At 37.6% G+C, this 17,370-nt stretch overlaps 2 protein-coding genes and 1 long non-coding RNA gene across 3 annotated transcripts; 1 reads left to right on the top strand and 2 right to left on the bottom strand.

Annotated features, from left to right (window-relative positions):
* Positions 1–3,065: 3,065 nt before the first annotated feature.
* On the bottom strand, positions 3,066–5,200 carry LOC141622317 (receptor-like protein EIX2). The gene is made up of 2 exons (XM_074438368.1): positions 4,097–5,200; positions 3,066–3,872 (listed from the first exon to the last, which is right to left on the bottom strand). The coding sequence occupies exons 1-2, from the start codon at positions 5,064–5,066 to the stop codon at positions 3,340–3,342; spliced, it is 1,503 nt and encodes a 500-aa protein (XP_074294469.1). The 5' UTR covers positions 5,067–5,200; the 3' UTR covers positions 3,066–3,339.
* Positions 5,201–6,902: 1,702 nt separating this feature from the next.
* LOC141620896 (uncharacterized) lies at positions 6,903–8,958 on the bottom strand. The gene is made up of 2 exons (XM_074437647.1): positions 7,831–8,958; positions 6,903–7,723 (listed from the first exon to the last, which is right to left on the bottom strand). The coding sequence occupies exons 1-2, from the start codon at positions 8,900–8,902 to the stop codon at positions 6,903–6,905; spliced, it is 1,893 nt and encodes a 630-aa protein (XP_074293748.1). The 5' UTR covers positions 8,903–8,958.
* A 4,331-nt stretch (positions 8,959–13,289) lies between these two features.
* LOC141618777 (uncharacterized) lies at positions 13,290–14,420 on the top strand. The gene is made up of 3 exons (XR_012531497.1): positions 13,290–13,717; positions 13,802–13,884; positions 14,022–14,420. It is a non-coding gene; the product is annotated as an uncharacterized LOC141618777 (long non-coding RNA).
* The last annotated feature ends 2,950 nt before the right edge of the window (positions 14,421–17,370 follow it).

The raw sequence follows: 17,370 nt of genomic DNA, 5'->3' as shown, positions 1-17,370 counted from the left end.
AGGGAATGCATATGAGCTCAAATGTTACACTGACCACAAATAACATACAATAATCAAAGAATCCAAGTTTATCAATGTACCTGACAGTGAATTGTAAGACAGATCCATGTGCGTAAGAGACTGAAGATTTGCTATTGCATCCGGAATAATGCTTGAGAGTGAGTTCATAGAGAGAGCAAGATATGTAAGAAATTTCAAGTTCCCTATTGAATCCGGAATAGTACTTGAAAGTGAATTCCGAGAAAGATCAAGGTGTGTAAGGAATTCCAAGTTCCAGATTGCATCAGGAATAGTACCTGACAATGAATTGTAAGAGAGATCCATGTGCCTAAGAGACTTCAGATTTGATATTGCATCAGGACTAATGCTTGTGAGAGTGTTCTTAGATAGATCAAGGTAGGTAAGGAATTCCAAGTTCCCTAATACATCAGGAGTAATGCTTGTGAGTAAGTTCTGAGAAAGATCAAGTTTTGTAAGGAATTTCAAGTTCCCTATTGCATTAGGAATCAGTCTTTGAAGAAAATTGTTCGACAAGTCGAGATATTTCAGTGATCGTTGGACTGATGAGTTATTACTAGTGTTGAACAACCACTGAAAACTTGAGAAACTATTAAAACCGTTTCCAGAAAGGCTAATGACGCGAAGATTAGCAGAGTGAAAAAATGATGATGATGAAGGCGGAATAGAAAGTTGACAGTCGTCCATGTTGAGGACCTCTAACAAAGGGAGACTGCCAATGATACTAAACCAATCTTGAGCCTTGCTAATATCGGTACCACTTAGGTTAATGTCTCTTAATAAAGTTAGCTGTGAAAGCCAATTTAAACTCTTTGGAGAAAACCAAAAATTATTACTGAGATCAAGAGATGTTAGACGGGTAAGATTTCCGAGTTGATGGGGTATATTACCACTGAATTCAGAGTTGGCGAGGTTAAGGTGGATTAAGTTGATGAGGGAGCCAATAAAACTTGGTATAACCATGGCATTGAAATTATTATAGCTAAGATCTAAGTATTTAAGATGCTTGAGCTCACCTAGGGAAGGACTAAAAGTCGGACTATCCAAGCAACCCCATTGTTTATCATCTGTATTCCCACTCAGTCGAAGCCCGACGACATGACCCGAAAGATTGCTGCAGGAGACGCCCTTCCATGTGCAGCAGTCTGGTTTATTTGGATTTCCCCATGAAGTCATCAACCCACAATTATCGGACTGAATGTGTTGTTTGAATTTGAGCAAAGCATCTCGTTCTTGGTCGATACAAGTAATGTTTTTAAAGTAAACATCACTGGAGTTACCGACACAGCAACTCGCTAACAAAAATATGACAAGATAACAAAGTACTAAAAAACTGTGTGGGGGTGTTCTGATGTTTTGATAATGCCGATTCATTGTGGAAAAAGATGATCAAATAATCAAATGTATGTGGTGTTAAAAAACGAAAATGCTTATTAATCTACTTATAATACTGCTCGTTCATATCTGCATCTATTTCCTCGAAATTTCTAAGGAGCATTACGTCGTAGACTCAGAGGTGTGTGTAACTGTGTACCCACTGTAAGAGTTCTTGACGTTTTGTTTGGGTTGAAGGCTTTTGAAAAATCAAAACATGAAACAACATCTATTCTACTGATAGTTCCAAAGACCCAAACTGATGCAAGTCATCCTGGATAAAGACGTTCGATTACTCCGTATTATGCAGCTTCTACAGACATGCGAAGCTACTACGGTCATACACTGAACTTTTCACCCCCTAACGTCAAACCACGGCTCCACCACTACCTTACTATTGGTTAGTAGACATTATCATGTGTGGAGTCTGTTGACCGGTGACGGCCAAGAAGTCTCCTTAGTCCTACCTCTTAATTAAGGGAAAGACCAGGCACTAGACTAGTCCACAATTGCTCGGCCAGAATGATACTTATTATACTGCTCGTTCATATTAAAGTATGGAATTTTTGAAATTATTATGCAATCTTTACGACATATCGGTCGTCCATATCAAAGTATGAAAGTAGAACGATTGTATTATTGGCTAGTAAACATGACTTAAGGAGTCATCTTGTTGAAATTTCTAGAGAGCATTAGCGTGTATTGACTGCTGACTAGTGTGACTATCAATAAGTCTTCTTCCGGGTGTGGTCAAAGAAAAGAGGAGAGGACCAATTATTAAATAACAAGTGGATCAAATTGATTGTAATCATCAAATTACTCATTAGATACCGGAAATAAAAAGGACAACAATTGACTAAGACACCCAAAACTGGAATAAGGCCCTGTTTTTTTGGACTTAAAGTCACTTCACTTAAGTTCGCTTCAGATCCTATAAGTTCAGTTCAGTTCAGTTCAGATAAGATCCTATAAGTTCAGTTCAGATCCTATAAGTTCAGTTCAGTTCAGATCTTGATCTTATAAGTCCAGTTCAGTTCAGATCCTATAAGTTCATTCAGTTCAGATCCTATAAGTTCAGTTCAGATCCTATAAATTTAGTTTAAAAAAGTTATATACACATTATTATTTTTAAAATAAAATTATCACTTTTCTCATTATTTTTTATCGTAATATAAGCTTCAGTTCAGTTCAGATCTTATAAGTCCAGTTCAGTTCAGATCCTATAAGTTCAGTTCAGATCCTATAAATTTAGTTTAAAAAAGTTATATACACATTATTATTTTTAAAATAAAATTATCACTTTTCTCATTATTTTTTATCGTAATATAAGCGTATAAGCGTAGTATAATTAAGGACTCACCTTGAGCTAGGAGTTCTATGCCTTAGAATGCACCTTCAAGTCTTGGACTGATGAATATTTGTGTCTAGCCCAGGTCAGACCTTGGGCTCTGATACCACTTGTTGTGTGGAAGCGTAAATATCACGTGTTGGGCCTCTCCCTCACAGATTTACTCTTGGGCTCTTTTCCAAAAAGCCTCGTACTATTATATTTTCTGGACACTGCCGATGTGGGACATGGGTTTGCCCCCTAAGAAAAGAGAAGGAGAAAATTTAGCGAACTTTTGTTATAGAAAGTAAGCTCCTTAATCTCAAATTTACAGGGAACATCTCCTCTCAAGTAATTGCCTGACTAATCATTGTATCCGAGGTACTCCAGCAGGTTTGCTATACAACCGGCAATGTTAAAACGATCGTCACTTTTCTTGATCTCAGCTCGATAATATTGTCCGCTAGACTCTTGATTTAAAGTTTTCTCATCGACTTTTATATATACATACAACCATTTCATATAAGATTTCGTATGTTTTAAGGGTACATTCTGAGATTATTACTCGAGTTATATTATCACACTTCAACAACACTAGCTAGATACCATTAAAGTACGCATTACACTTCAAAATTCCTCCGGAATCTGGCCAAGTTTACAACAACAATTACGTAAATATTGTCTATAATGTGATCAATGAACCGAAAGTAGGCATGTCTCCAAGAGTTTTTGATAGTCAATGTGCCGCAAAATGCCCAAAATCCGGTGTAAAATCCAAGCCCAATGCTTACATACAATCCAAGTTTGAATTTATCTTTGCGGTCTTTCTCACAAGGGCCTTGGATCTCATCTGTACGGAAATTAGGATTCTCTTGAAATGCGTAAGGCCCAAGATATGACAACTTTTTCGGTATTGAGCCGGATAAATTATTGAAAACGAAACTAGCATAGTGCGGAAACTCCCTGATCTCAAGTTTACATGGGATATCTCCACTCAAGTAGTTGCTTGACAAATCAAGGTATCCAAGGTACTCGAGGTTCACTATTGAAGCGGGAATGGTACCTTCAAGTTGATTATTTGAGAGATCGAGATATGAAAGTCGAGATGGTCCCCCTAAGGAACCAGAAAGCCCAAGTGTGGATGGAATTGAACCTGAGAGACATTATAATAAACATGAGACATAGTAACGATGCATCTTTGTATGGAATTGTTAATGTATACTTTCGCCGTTCAATGATAAAAACTTTATACTTTCTTTGGCAATTATAAAAATGCAAATGATATTTGGATATGAGATCAAAGTTCCGATGTTTCTAATGAAAAGTTGCGATGTTTCTAATGAACGAGGGAGTAGCTTTTTATCATGATGCACATACCTGAAAGTGCATTATTTGAGAGATCCATGTGCATAAGACTCTGAAAATTTCCAATTGCATCAGGAATAGGCCCTTGGATAATATTATACGACAGATCAAGATATTCCAGCGACGGTACTCCTGATGAGTAATTACTAGTAGTGTTGAACAACCACTGAAAAATGGAGGAACTAATATAATAATTTCTGGAAAGGCTAACAATGCGAAGATTAGCAGATGAAAGAGATGATGAGGATGTAAGTGACGTAGAAAGTTGACAGTTGTCCATTTGAAGGACCTCTAACATGGGGAGACTGCCAATGCTCTGAGTCCAGTCTGTAGCCTCGCTAAGATCGGTATCACTTAGGTTAATTTCTGTCAACAAAGTTAGTCGCGAAAGCCAATTCAAGCTCTTGGCAGAAAGCCCCTGGGCATAAAGCTCGTCATTACGACGACTGAGATCAAGAGACGTTAGACGGGTAAGATTTCCCAGTAGACGGGGTATATCACCACTGAAGCCAGAATAGGAGAGGTTAAGGTGGATTAGGTTGACGAGGGAACCAATAGAACTCGGTATATCCATACCATAGAAATAGTTTGAGCTAAGATCCAAGTATTTAAGAAACTTAAGCTCACCAAGGGAAGGACTTAAAACTTGACTAACCAAGCAACCCCCTTGATATGGAGCCCCACTGAGATTAAGCCCGATTATATGACCCGACTGATTGCTGCAGGAGACACCGTTCCATGTACAGCAGTCTGGTGTACCTGGATTCCCCCACAAATCCATCAACTCACACTCATCAAATATAATGTGGTTTTTGAATTTGAGCAAAGCATCTCTTTCTTGGTCGATACAAGTAATGTTTTTACGACGAGCAACAACGGTTTTTTCGACATTATTACAAGTTGCAGATAATGGTGGGATAAGCAAACAAAATAGAAAGAGAGAGGTAGGGTATGTTTTGATGGTTTGATGATGCGAATTCATTGTGGACAATTAAGGATATCAAATACTAGTAAAATGGGGATGTTTTGATTTAATGAAGATGCTTATTATGAAACCAAATGATGATATAACCTTAGATAATGAACATGCTTACTAGTAGTTTTAGCGTGTGTTGACTGCTGACTTGTATAGTTGTATGACTCTACAAGTCTGTTTACTAATTGCAAAGACCGTTCACAGACCTAAGATTTGATATTAGGGGAAGAAATGTTTATATCCCGTTCGTCCCAATCATTTGTTTGCCTTTTTTTTTTATTATTATTTGTGAGAGTATTTTAATCAAAGACAAATAAATGATTGAAACGGAGGATTGTATAAAGCGATGTATCAAATTCATATGAAAAATGACATAAAAATTAGAAAATAACTCAACTCTACTAAAATCAGGGGTAGACGCACCTGATAATAAGGGGACAATTATCACATCCTTGCATAGAAACGGTTTGGTTGAGGATTGAGAATGATTAGGTTGAAGCCAAGGAGGAAGCCATGCTACATCCTATCAATAATCATGCACCTAAATTAGGTTAATTGTACATTAATCATAACAAAAAATTGCATTTAAAAATCATGAAATTAAGCATCAAAAATTGGGGAAAACTGAATTGCGTAGTAATTCAACTGAAATTAAGAGAATTACGTCTGAGAATTGAGGAGGACGGAAGGGGAGCGTCGGCATTGTAGGTGGAGATGGAGAAGTGTGAGAGTAATATTGGGATTAATGGAGGAGGGAAACAAGTTGGCGCCATTGCGCAACGCCTTTGACCTCCCGCTCCCGCCTTTCCTCTTTTAGGGGATAATAATGTTATTTCTAGAGGTGGCAATCGGGTTGAGCTTGGGTCGGGTGAAATCGGAGCGGGTTATGTCGGGTTTCGGTCATGTTCAGTCAACCTACTCTTTCGGACCGATTCGGGTTCGGGTTGGGTCGTTATCGAGTAAGGTCATTTCGGGTCAAATGATGTACCGGGGGCGGGTTGGGTTTGGGTCGAGTCAATATTGGGTTCGATTACTTATCGCATTAATTCAATTTTTAACTATTATTTGAATTAAATACTTCATTATTAGGTCAAACGAATCAATCTAAACACTTATTCACTTTCATTTTAATCAAGATTAAACTTACTAATTGTCGGGTCATCACTTTAATCGGGTCATTCTTGGATGGGTTGGTCAATATTGGGTTAGGTAGGGTTCGGGTCACTGATCATCGGGTCATGTCGGGTTACAGTTCGCCATCGGGTCGGGACGGTTTCGGTTTGCAAAATTCTCGGGTTCTATCTGGTCGAGTCTTTCGAGTCGAGTTAGACTTATCAGCTCTAGTTATCTCCGTTGGGTGATACCGAGTCTTGATATAACCATTTACAATTAAAATGCCGGGTTCTTAAATTGATGGACCTTATGTTGAGTATGTGAAAGGATATGAGAAACACGATGACGCGGTAGAATTGTCCTTTAAAAAATAAAGTAAGTTTTAAACATAAACACTCAAAATTATTGAACTTTTAAATTTTATTTTGTTAAACTAGAGTATTTTTTATTATGACGATTGATACTTCGACTTACGGAGTATTTAAGTAGATCGGTTATTATTATAAAGTAGTCAGTATTTGATTGTCTAAATACAATTTTCAAGTTACAAAAGCTATAGTAGTATCCTATATTGTGGTTTATTAGACTCTTCTTACCACCAAGCGGTTTTACAGAAGATTTGTCACCCAAATCTTTCACGGCTCAAGCCCTGGGAATACAACAGTGATTATCACTTCAACAATGTAATATAATGTGGAAACATCTCACTAGAAAACTATCAAGTACATATTACACTTGAGATTTCCTTCGGAATCTGGCTAAGTATACAGCAACAACTACATAAATCTTGTCTATAATGCGATCAAGGAACCTAAAATAGGCATGTCTCCAAGAATTTTTCAGAGTCAATGTGCCGCAAAATACCCAAAATCCGGTGTAGAATCCAAGTCCAATGCTCACGTACAATCCAAGATAGATGTTACCGTCATGTTTGTCGTCGTCACAACGGCCTTGGAACTTATCCATGTGAAAATTAGGATTCCCTTCAAAAGCGTTATACCCAAGATATGACAATTTTATTGGTATTGAACCTGATAAATTATTGTAAGTGAATTTAGCAAAGTACGGAGTTTTCGTAATCTCAAGTTTACAGGGGATATCTCCTCTCAAGTAGTTGTTTGACAAATCAAGGTATCCAAGGTACTTGAGGTTCGCTATTGAAATGGGAATGGCGCCCTCAAGATAATTATTAGAGAAATCGAGATATGAAATTGAAGATGCTCCCCCTAAAGAACTTGGAATGGGACCTTGAAGATGATTATATGACAAATCAATATGGACTATGGAATGCAAATCCCCTATTGCACTTGGAATGGAACCTTGAAGAAGGTTATAGGAGATATCGAGATGTAAAAGTGGAGATGACCCTCCTACGGAACTTGGAATGGGACCTTCAAGTTGATTTGACGAATTAATGTGTGATGTTGAATGGGAATCCTCTACGTCACCTGGAGCAAAACCTTCAAGACGATTATGGGAGAGATCAAGATATGAAAGGGAATGCATAGTCTCTAAGGCACCGGAAAATCTTAGTGTAGATGGAATTGAACCTGAGATACATTGAAAACATAAGACTTAACAACATTGACCGTTGTATGGAATTGTTAAAACTGAAAGTGAAATATGTGAGATCAAAGGTTATGATGCACATACATACCTGACAGAGAATTGTAAGAGAGATCCATGTACATAAGACTCTGCAGATTTCCAATTTCATCGGGAATCGTACTTGAGAGTGAGTTATAAGAGAGATCAAGGTATTTAAGGAATTCCATGTTCCCCATTGCATCAGGAACAGTTCTAGAGAATGAGTTCCGAGAAAGATTAAGGTATGCAAGGAATTTCAAGTTTCCTATTTCATTCGGAATAGGCCCCTGAAATGAATTATACGACAGATCGAGATATTCCAGTGATTGTTTGACTGTTGAGTAATTACTGTTGTTGAACAACCACTGAAAAATTGAGGAATTAATATAATAATTTATGGAAAGGCTAACAATGCGAAGATTAGCATATAAAATAGATGAGGATGTAAGTGGCGTTGAAAGTTGGCAGTGGTCCATTTGAAGGACCTCTAACATGGAGAGACTGCCAATGCTCTGAGTCCAGTCTGTAGCTTCGCTAAGATCGGTACCACTTAAGTTAATGTCTCTCAACAAAGTTAACTGCGAAAGCCAGTTCAAGCTCTGGGCAGAAAGCTCGTCATTACGACTGAGATCAAGAGACGTTAGACGGCTAAGATTTCCCAGTTGATGGGGTATATCACCACTGAAGCCAGAATCGGAGAGGTTAAGGTGGATTAGGTTGACGAGGGAACCAATAGAACTCGGTATTTCCATATCATAGAAATAGTTTGAGCTAAGATCCAAGTATTTAAGAAACTTAAGCTCACTAAGGGAAGGACTGAAAACCGAAATACTCAAGCAAGTCTTTTGATATGGGGCTGCGCTGAGATTAAGTCCGATTACATGACCCGACGGATTGCTGCATGAGACACCCTTCCATGTACAGCAGTCTGGTGTACCTGGATTCCCCCACAAATCCATCAACCCACATTCATCAGATTGAATGTGGTGTTTGAATTTGAGCAAAGCATCTCGTTCTTGGTCGATACAACGAGCAACAACAGTTTTTTCGACATTACAAGTTGCAGATAATGGTAGGATAAGCAAACAAAATAGAAAGAGTGAGGCAGGGGATGTTTTGATGATTTGATGATGCGAATTCATTGTGGACAGCAAGGATGATCAAATAGTAAAATGTGGATGTTTTGATTTAATGAAGATGCTTATTATGAAACCATATGATGATATAACCTTAGATAATGAACATGCTTTACTAGTAGTTAGTGCAGTAGACTTGAGTCATTTTGTTGAAATTTCAGCGTGTGTTGACTGTTGACTAGTATGACTCTACAAGTCTCCTTACTTGCAAAGGACGTTCAATTTGATATTACGGGAAGAAAACAAAATACGTATACTCTGTTCGTCCCACCCAATCATTTGTGAGAAATAAGAACATACATCAGATGTACTACCTCATACCTTATTAGTTTTTGAGCTTATGTGTATTTTTTCTGAGTTTTTTATAAGTTACCTTTTAATTTTTTGCCGTCAAAACTCAAATTTAACCGAGCTCATATGTAATGTTTTTGAGTTATATTGTAATTTTTTGAGTTTAATGTCTAGTTGAATGAACTCAGAAACTTTATGTTAAAACTCAGAAATTTTAAAACAAAACTCAAAAACTTTATTGTAATGCTCAAAAATTAGACAATTGGTGGTAATACATCGGATGTATAATCCACTTACTGATCATTTGTTTGCCTTTTTTAATTCTTTGTAAGGAGTATTTTAATCAAAAATAAACAAATGATTAGGACGGAGGGAGTATTGTAGAAAGCAGATGTATCAAATTCATATGAAAAATGACATAAAAATTAGAAAATGGCTCAAGTCTATTAAAATGACGTCAAATTAATTTAGAACCTATATGAGTCTATATACAAAAACGACATCAAAGCATTGAGCTCAAAATTCATGGAGTTTATATGCTTGTTGAAACTTGAAAGCAGTCCAGTACATATTGAACTTGAGAATTCCTCCGAAATCTGGCTAAGTATAATGCAACAACTATATAAATCCTGTCTATAATGTGATCGAGGAACCGGAAATAGACGTGTCTGCAAGAATTTCCTATTCATTTAGTAAATAGGGGATGTCTTGCAGTATCTGAACCCAATGTAGTACTCCCTCCGCCCCGGTCAATTGTTGTCCTTTGGTTTTGGCACAAAAACCAAGGAAAGAGGAGGGGTCAATTACGAAATGACAAGTGGACTAAATTGAGTGTAAATGATTAAATTGTTTTTCAGATTTATCCTTAAAATAGAAAGGACAATAATTAATAAAGACAACCAAAATAGAATAGGACAAAAAATGACCAAAGAGGGAGTAACAACTATCTCATGGAAATTTGGTATACATCACTATGAGTCTATGACTAGATTTTTATTCTAACTTCAATAATTCAACAACGTAATGTGTTGAAAGTTGAAACATTCTGTAGCACTAGAAAACGATCAAGTACATATTATTACATTTGAAACTTCCTCCGAAATCTGGCTAAGTATACAACAACAACTACATAAATCTTGTCTATAATGTGATCAAGGAACCGGAAATAGGCATGTCTCCAAGAATTTTTCAGTGTCAATGTGCCGCAAAATACCCAAAATCCTGTGTAGAAACCAATTGCAATGCTTATGTACAATCCAGGATAGATTTTATTTTTATCATGATCATGATGCGTGTCGTCTCCTCCAACATGTTGTTCATTTGATAAACTACCGGTTTCTTTGCACCTATACTCATCCCCGCCAAGGTTAGGATTCCCTTGAAAAGCCTCAATGGACTCGGACACAAAATATGGAAATTGTATTGGAAGTGATCCTGACAAATTATTGTAAGAGAAATTAACATAGGCCGGAATACCCCTACTCTCAAATTTACAGGGGATTTCTCCACTCAAGTTGTTGCTTGACAAATCGAGGAATTTTTTTCTAAAATGGGCTTTTTTAACAAAGTAATAAACAAAATGGGTGCGTTTTCAAAGTTATTGTCGAAAATGGGTCCACGTAGGCTCGGGTTTTGCGAAGCTGGAGAAAAGGTCAAGTCGCTCACCGGGAGAGCGACTTAACTCCTTCCCTATATCGCACATCACTTTCCTTCCCCTACCCCGTGTTCATAATCGAAAAAAAAAAAATACCCAAATCAAAACCCTAAATCGCACATCTCTTCGATTTTTCCTCCAAAATCTACTCTAAATCAGTCAATTGGTTTGATTAAAACACAATTTACTACTCTCTAAGCCATATCAAGCAAATATTTGGGTATTTCTTGGGCAAATTCGAAACATATTGAAGGTATTAGTTTACTTATTTTCTTAATTAGTACTTGATTAGAGTAGCTATTTACTCTAGTTTTTGATTATTATTCCATATATTTCATGTTTGTGTTGAATTTGGGTGGTTGTTAGTGTTGTAGTTCGATTTTTTTTAGTTATAGCTATGGAGAGGAGTCATTTTCCCTTATTGTGTTATTGGAATGGTGAAATAGTTGAAGGAGATGGGTGTGTAAGCTATGTAGGTGGAAATGAGTCTTTTATTTTTGCTAATAGTAATATGAGCTTCAATGATCTACACAATGAGGTATACACAACCATTGGTGTTGATAGTAGTAAGTATAAATTAGTGTTGAAAATGAAGTTTCCTAGTCTTGGATGTTTTAAGGTTGTTTCTCTCAACAATGACCGTTCTTTACAAGCGATGTGGGCTAGTATATGTCATTCAAAGGCGGGATCTATGGACATTTATGTTGAGTTGATACCAATTCAACAACCTCAAGTGAGTAATGTAAATGTAGTACCCGATGTGTCTTTTACTAGGATGTTAAATAATTTTATGTCACCAACGCATTATGTACAAGGTATAGGGAGTGATGATCGGTATGTGTCATTGTTAACAAATAATATTGGAGTAGAGGTAGGGGACGGTAATATTGAAGGGGATGAAGTTGAGGTTGATGTTGATTTAAGACTAGAGAATGCTAGTGATGAGGATGATGAGGACATTGATCATGTGTCTTCCACTGCTCCAAATCCGGAATTCAATAGTATTTCTAAATTTGATGAAATACAAGGGAATAATTGGGCTAATTGGAAAAATATTGTCCCATTTGATGTTAGGGGAGAGTTTTGTGTTGGTCAAACATTTCCTAATAAGAGTTCTTTGACGGAAGCAATTACATCGTATAATTTGAGGGTGAATCAAAGTTTCAAAGTTCATGAGTCAAAGCCTCACACTGTGACATACAAATGTGGGAGGAGACCTACATCATGTAGTTGGACATTAAGAGCCACCCAAAAAAAATTGGTTTCCGATGCATTTACTATTGTGAGATACAATGGTGGTCATGAGACATCATGTGTAGGAGACATCATGCCTATAGACCACCGAAACTTGCGAAGAACTTTTATTAGTAATGCCATTAGGAATATTGTGGAGGCAGACTGGGGGTTGACGGTAAATGCAATTATTGAAATAATAATTGATAAATATAACTACAAGATCACTTATATGAAGGCATGGAAAGCTAAACAAAAAGCTCTTGCCGACATATTTGGTGATTGGGAGTTATCATACCAGTTGCTTCCTCGATTTTTGAAGCTCTGAAGGAAGCTAATCCCGGTACTGTTGTTCAATTTGTAAATTATCCAACCGATGATCCAAATGTTGTGATATTTGGCCGGGTATTTTGGGCTTTTGGAGCATCAATCAAGGGATTCCCTCATTGTCGCCCTATAATTACAATTGATGGGACTCATTTGTATGGCAAATACAAAGGGGTGCTTATGATTGCCATGGGAGTTGATGCCAATGATCAACTATATCCTCTTGCATTTGCTATAGTTGAAAAGGAGACTACCGATACATGGTCATGGTTTTTGGCATGTATTAGATGTTTGGTTACACAACGTACTGGGCTTTGTGTAATATCTGATAGGCATAAGGGCATCATGAAAGCCATGAATGAAAATGGGACTGGGTGGGAGGAACCATTTGCATATCATAGGTTTTGTATAAGACACCATGCATCCAACATCAATTCAAAGTTCAAAAATAGGGCGTTGAAAGACTTGTTTAGTTGGACAGCTTTTCAGCATCAATCCATCAAGTTTAATACTGGTTTAGCAAAGATCAATGAACTGAATGTACAAGCAAGGGCAGACTTAGATACATTACCTTTATCAAAGTGGTCAATGTGTCATGGTGGTGCCCTTAGATATGGAATCAAGACAACCAATTTGGCTGAGGTTTTTAATAATGTGCTAAAGGGAGCTCGTTTCTTGCCTATCACTGCTCTTGTCAAAGTCACATTCTTTAGAGTAAATTCTTACTTTGTCCAAAGGCGTGAATTTGCTAAGGCTAGAATAATGGAGGGTTTGAAGTTTTCACCCGTAGTCACCAAGTATGTTGAAAACAATTTTGAAAAAGCACCCATCATAAGGTTGAACCCTTTAATTCGAGAGACCGAGTCTACCAAGTTAAAAATCGGGAGAGGTCAAAGGACAGCAGGAAAGGGTGGACATAGACATACTGTTAACTTGTCTAAAAGAACTTGTACTTGCAACAAGTTTCAGATCTACCATTTCCCATGTTCTCATGTTGCTGCAGTTTGTAGAACCTACAATCTAACGACGGACCAATTTATTGACCCGTATTTTACTTGTGGGGAATATTTGGGTTCTTACAAGCCAAACTTTCATCCGGTTCCTGATGAACGTCATTGGCCTAATTGGGTTGGGGAGCATGTATTACCAGACATGTCATTGAAGAGGGGACATGGTCGGCCAAAGTCCAAAAGGATTCGTAATGAGATGGACGAGGGTCAAACGAAAACAAAAAATACATGCACCCTATGTCGTAAAAAAGGACACAACAAGCGTGGATGTCCTCTTAAAAATCGTGAAATTGTTGGTTCTTCCGGGTAAATTATTTATTCTTTTTATTTATTAATTAATTATTTGTTGCTTATTAAATCATGATAGACTTACCTTTATTTGTGTTGCAGGTCTCATGGATCCGGGTCCACTTAACCCCGAACTTCTTACATTACAAGCGGGCCATCGAAGTGAATCTATATGGAATGGGGTGGTAGGTTACTTTTTTTATATGTTTTTACTAATTATTTTATTCTTTTTAAATTATAAAAGTGACACTTTAAATTATTTTATTCTTTTTATATGTTTTTACTAATTATTTTATTTCTTACCTTACTATGTCTATTGCAGGATCATGGTCCGTTGAAATGTAGGGTACACTTGAAAGCAAAAGATGAGTTTTATGTTCATCCTAGGGTTCGAGCTTTTATCAAAGATACTCAATTTTACGGAGTTCATCGGTTTTGTTTTTTGTATGTTGATCCGGATTTGATTACCGCATTGGTTGAGAGGTGGAGGGAGGAGACTCACACTTTTCACTTTCCTATTGGTGAAGCAACCGTGACTTTACAAGATGTGAATGTTTTATTTGGTTTACGGGTAAGTGGTAAGGCGGTGACCGGTAGGAGTGATCACCATTGGCCCGCTTTGTGTGAGGAACTATTGGGATTAAGGCCATCATCAACTGAGTTAAAAGGCTTGGGTTTGAAATTGACATGGTTAAGTGGTAATTTCTCCGGTTTACCACAAGATGCTTGTGATGATAGGCTCTATAAGCATGTTCGTGCCTATATTCTCTATTTGATCGGGACAATCATCTTTCCCGATAAAAGCGGTAATGAGGTTTGTATCCTTTTCTTACCTTTGTTGGCTAATTTAGATGAAATTGATGAGTATAGTTGGGGCTCTGCTGCACTATCTTGTTTATATAGAAACTTGTGTGGTGCTTCTAAAAGAGGGAAGAGTGAAATATCCGGGCCAATTGTTCTCCTTCGATTATGGGCTTGGGAACGTGTTGTTGTAGGTCGTCCCCAAATTGTTAGGTCACATTTTGTAGAGAATGAGGGAGAAGTCTATCCTCTAGGCTCCCAAATGGTAGCGGGAAAGGATCCCTTAGGGTGTAAATGGTTGAGGGTGGATCGTAAGTATAAAGATCATAGGCTTGGTCTTGTGACATATAGGGATATGTTTGATAAATTGACGGAAACACAATTCACTTGGCAACCTTATACACAAGAGACCTTACAATATCTTCCCGATATTTGCCATGAGGATGAGGAGGAGTGGGTTGTTGAAGCCCCTTTGATATGCTTCGAGATTATTGAGATGCACATACCTAATAGGGTTGTTAGGCAATTTGGATGGCATCAAACAATACCTCCCAATTGTAACACCGACCCTTTACTTCATAAAACTGATAAACGAGGCAAGACAAGGGATTATGCAACTGAGTACTCCATTTATGTGAATGAGTGGGATAATAGGAAGGAAAAAATGTTGGGTGGAGGAATTCCTTATAGTGGTTTCATGTCACACCATGATCCATACATGGTATGGTATCGGGAGCACACTCGTCGGATTGTTAGTCCTCAAAATCGGATCTTGACTGACAAATACCTCCATGAGCATCACTACACTCCTAGTGCAAACGACTTGGACACTCTTGCGGGTGGTCATTCATATATCTACCATCAAGTGACCGACTACATGAACAATACATCTCTTCATGCAATGGATGCTAGCTATAGAAATTTGCTACTTGACATGCAAAATACATCTCTTCATTGTTTGGAAAGTGCACATTTTGGACATCTCATCCAACCACAAAACATTCCTCACCCAAGTCCACCTCATGCTACAACACAAGTGGAGCAAATTACTCATCTAACTCCAATCCAAGAAGACGAAAATGAAGAAGGATCATCGTCTCAACCAAGGAGATCAAAGAAGAGTCGCCGCCAAGTTAGAAGATAGTAGTGTAGTTTCATGTTTCTAGTTAAGCAAAACACTTTGGTTTGTATAATATTTAAGCTCCTTTTGTTTGTATCAAATGTTAAAACAATTTAGTTTGTGTAATGTTTAAGCTACTTTCGTTTGTATCAAATGTTAAAACAATTTGGTTTGGGTGTAATATTTAAGTTATTTTCAAAACTTTCCTTTGGTCTTGTTTTGTGCATTATTGTTCTTGATGAGGATAATTTCCTTGGTTGTCAAAGAATGAGAACAAGAATATGGAGAACAATTCCGGGCAAGAACGTTTGTTTCTTTGCTTGTTATGTAAATAGCTTCAAGTCGCTCAGTGGGGTGACGACTAAAGGGCAAAACGCTCGTTCCCAAAGCGACTTTTGTCTGAGGAGAAGATCAAAATAGCTGCCAAAAAAACATCATTCTGGACTGTGCAAAGTCGCTATGGGGGAAGACGACTTGAGGTCAAGTCGCCCGCTCACTGAGCGACTTTACTCTGGGTGAGAAGAAAAATTTTGGCCAAAAAAACTTGCTACTGGACTACAAAGTCGCTTTGGGGGAAGGCGACTTGAAGTCAAGTCGCTCACCGGGAGAGCGACTTACCTTAAAATGACTTCCTCAGGTTTGGTTAGCATAAATTGTCACTTTGTATAAGGTCGCTTTCCGCCGGAGCGACTTGAATACGAAGCTAGGTTCGGGATGACGTGGACCCATTTTGGGTAATAACTTTGAAAAGCTACCTATTTTGTTGATTACTTTGCGAGAAAACCCCATTTTGGCAAATCACTCCAAATCGAGGTATACAAGGTACTCCATGTTCCCAATTGTAGCGGGAATGCTACTCTCGAGATGATTATTAGAGAGATCGAGATGTGAAAGTGAAGATAGTTTACCCAAAGAACTTGGGATGGAACCTTGAAGTTGGTTATTTGACAAATCAATATGTGATATCGAATGAGAATACCCTACAACACTTGGAATGGCACCTTCAAGATGATTATTGGACAGATCAAGATATAAAAGGGAATACGTAGTCCCTACGGCAGTGAAAACCCCTAGTGTGGGCGGGACTGGACCTGAGAGACAGTAAATGAAAAGGCAAAGGAAAATTAAGATGGATCGCCGTATGGAACTGTTCAAGTATTACTTCGTTCAATAAACTTTTTACTTTGTTTTGCACAAAAATGAAAAGGGAAAGGAAAAATAAAATGGAAATGAAAGGTACATACTCTCTATGTGAGATCGAAGATTATAACCGTAACACATACCTGACAGTGAATTGTTTGAGAGATCCATGTGTATAAGAGACTCAAGATTTCCAATTGCATAAGGAATTTTACTTGAGAGTGAGTTCCCAGAGAGATCGAGGTATTCAAGAAATTTTAAATTTTCAATTGCATAAGGAATTTTACTTGAGAATGAGTTCCCAGAGAGATCGAGGTATTCAAGAAATTTTAAATTTCCAATTGCATCAGGAATTTTACTTGAGAGTGAGTTGTGAGAGAGATCAAGGTATTTAAGGAATTCCGAGTTCCCTATTGCATCAGGAATAGGACCATGGATAAAATTATACGACAGATTGAGATATTCCAATGACTGTTTGTGTGATGAGTAATTACTAGTTTTGAACAACCACTGAAGAATTGAGGAACTATTCAAATCACTTCTGTAAAGGCTAACAATGCGAAGATTAGCGGATACAATAGATGAGAATGGAAGCGGTGTAGAAAGTTGA

Source organism: Silene latifolia, chromosome X, assembly GCF_048544455.1.
Source record: "Silene latifolia isolate original U9 population chromosome X, ASM4854445v1, whole genome shotgun sequence".
In the NCBI taxonomy this organism is placed as follows: Eukaryota; Viridiplantae; Streptophyta; class Magnoliopsida; order Caryophyllales; family Caryophyllaceae; genus Silene; species Silene latifolia.
This window is presented reverse-complemented; position numbering and strand designations above follow the sequence as displayed.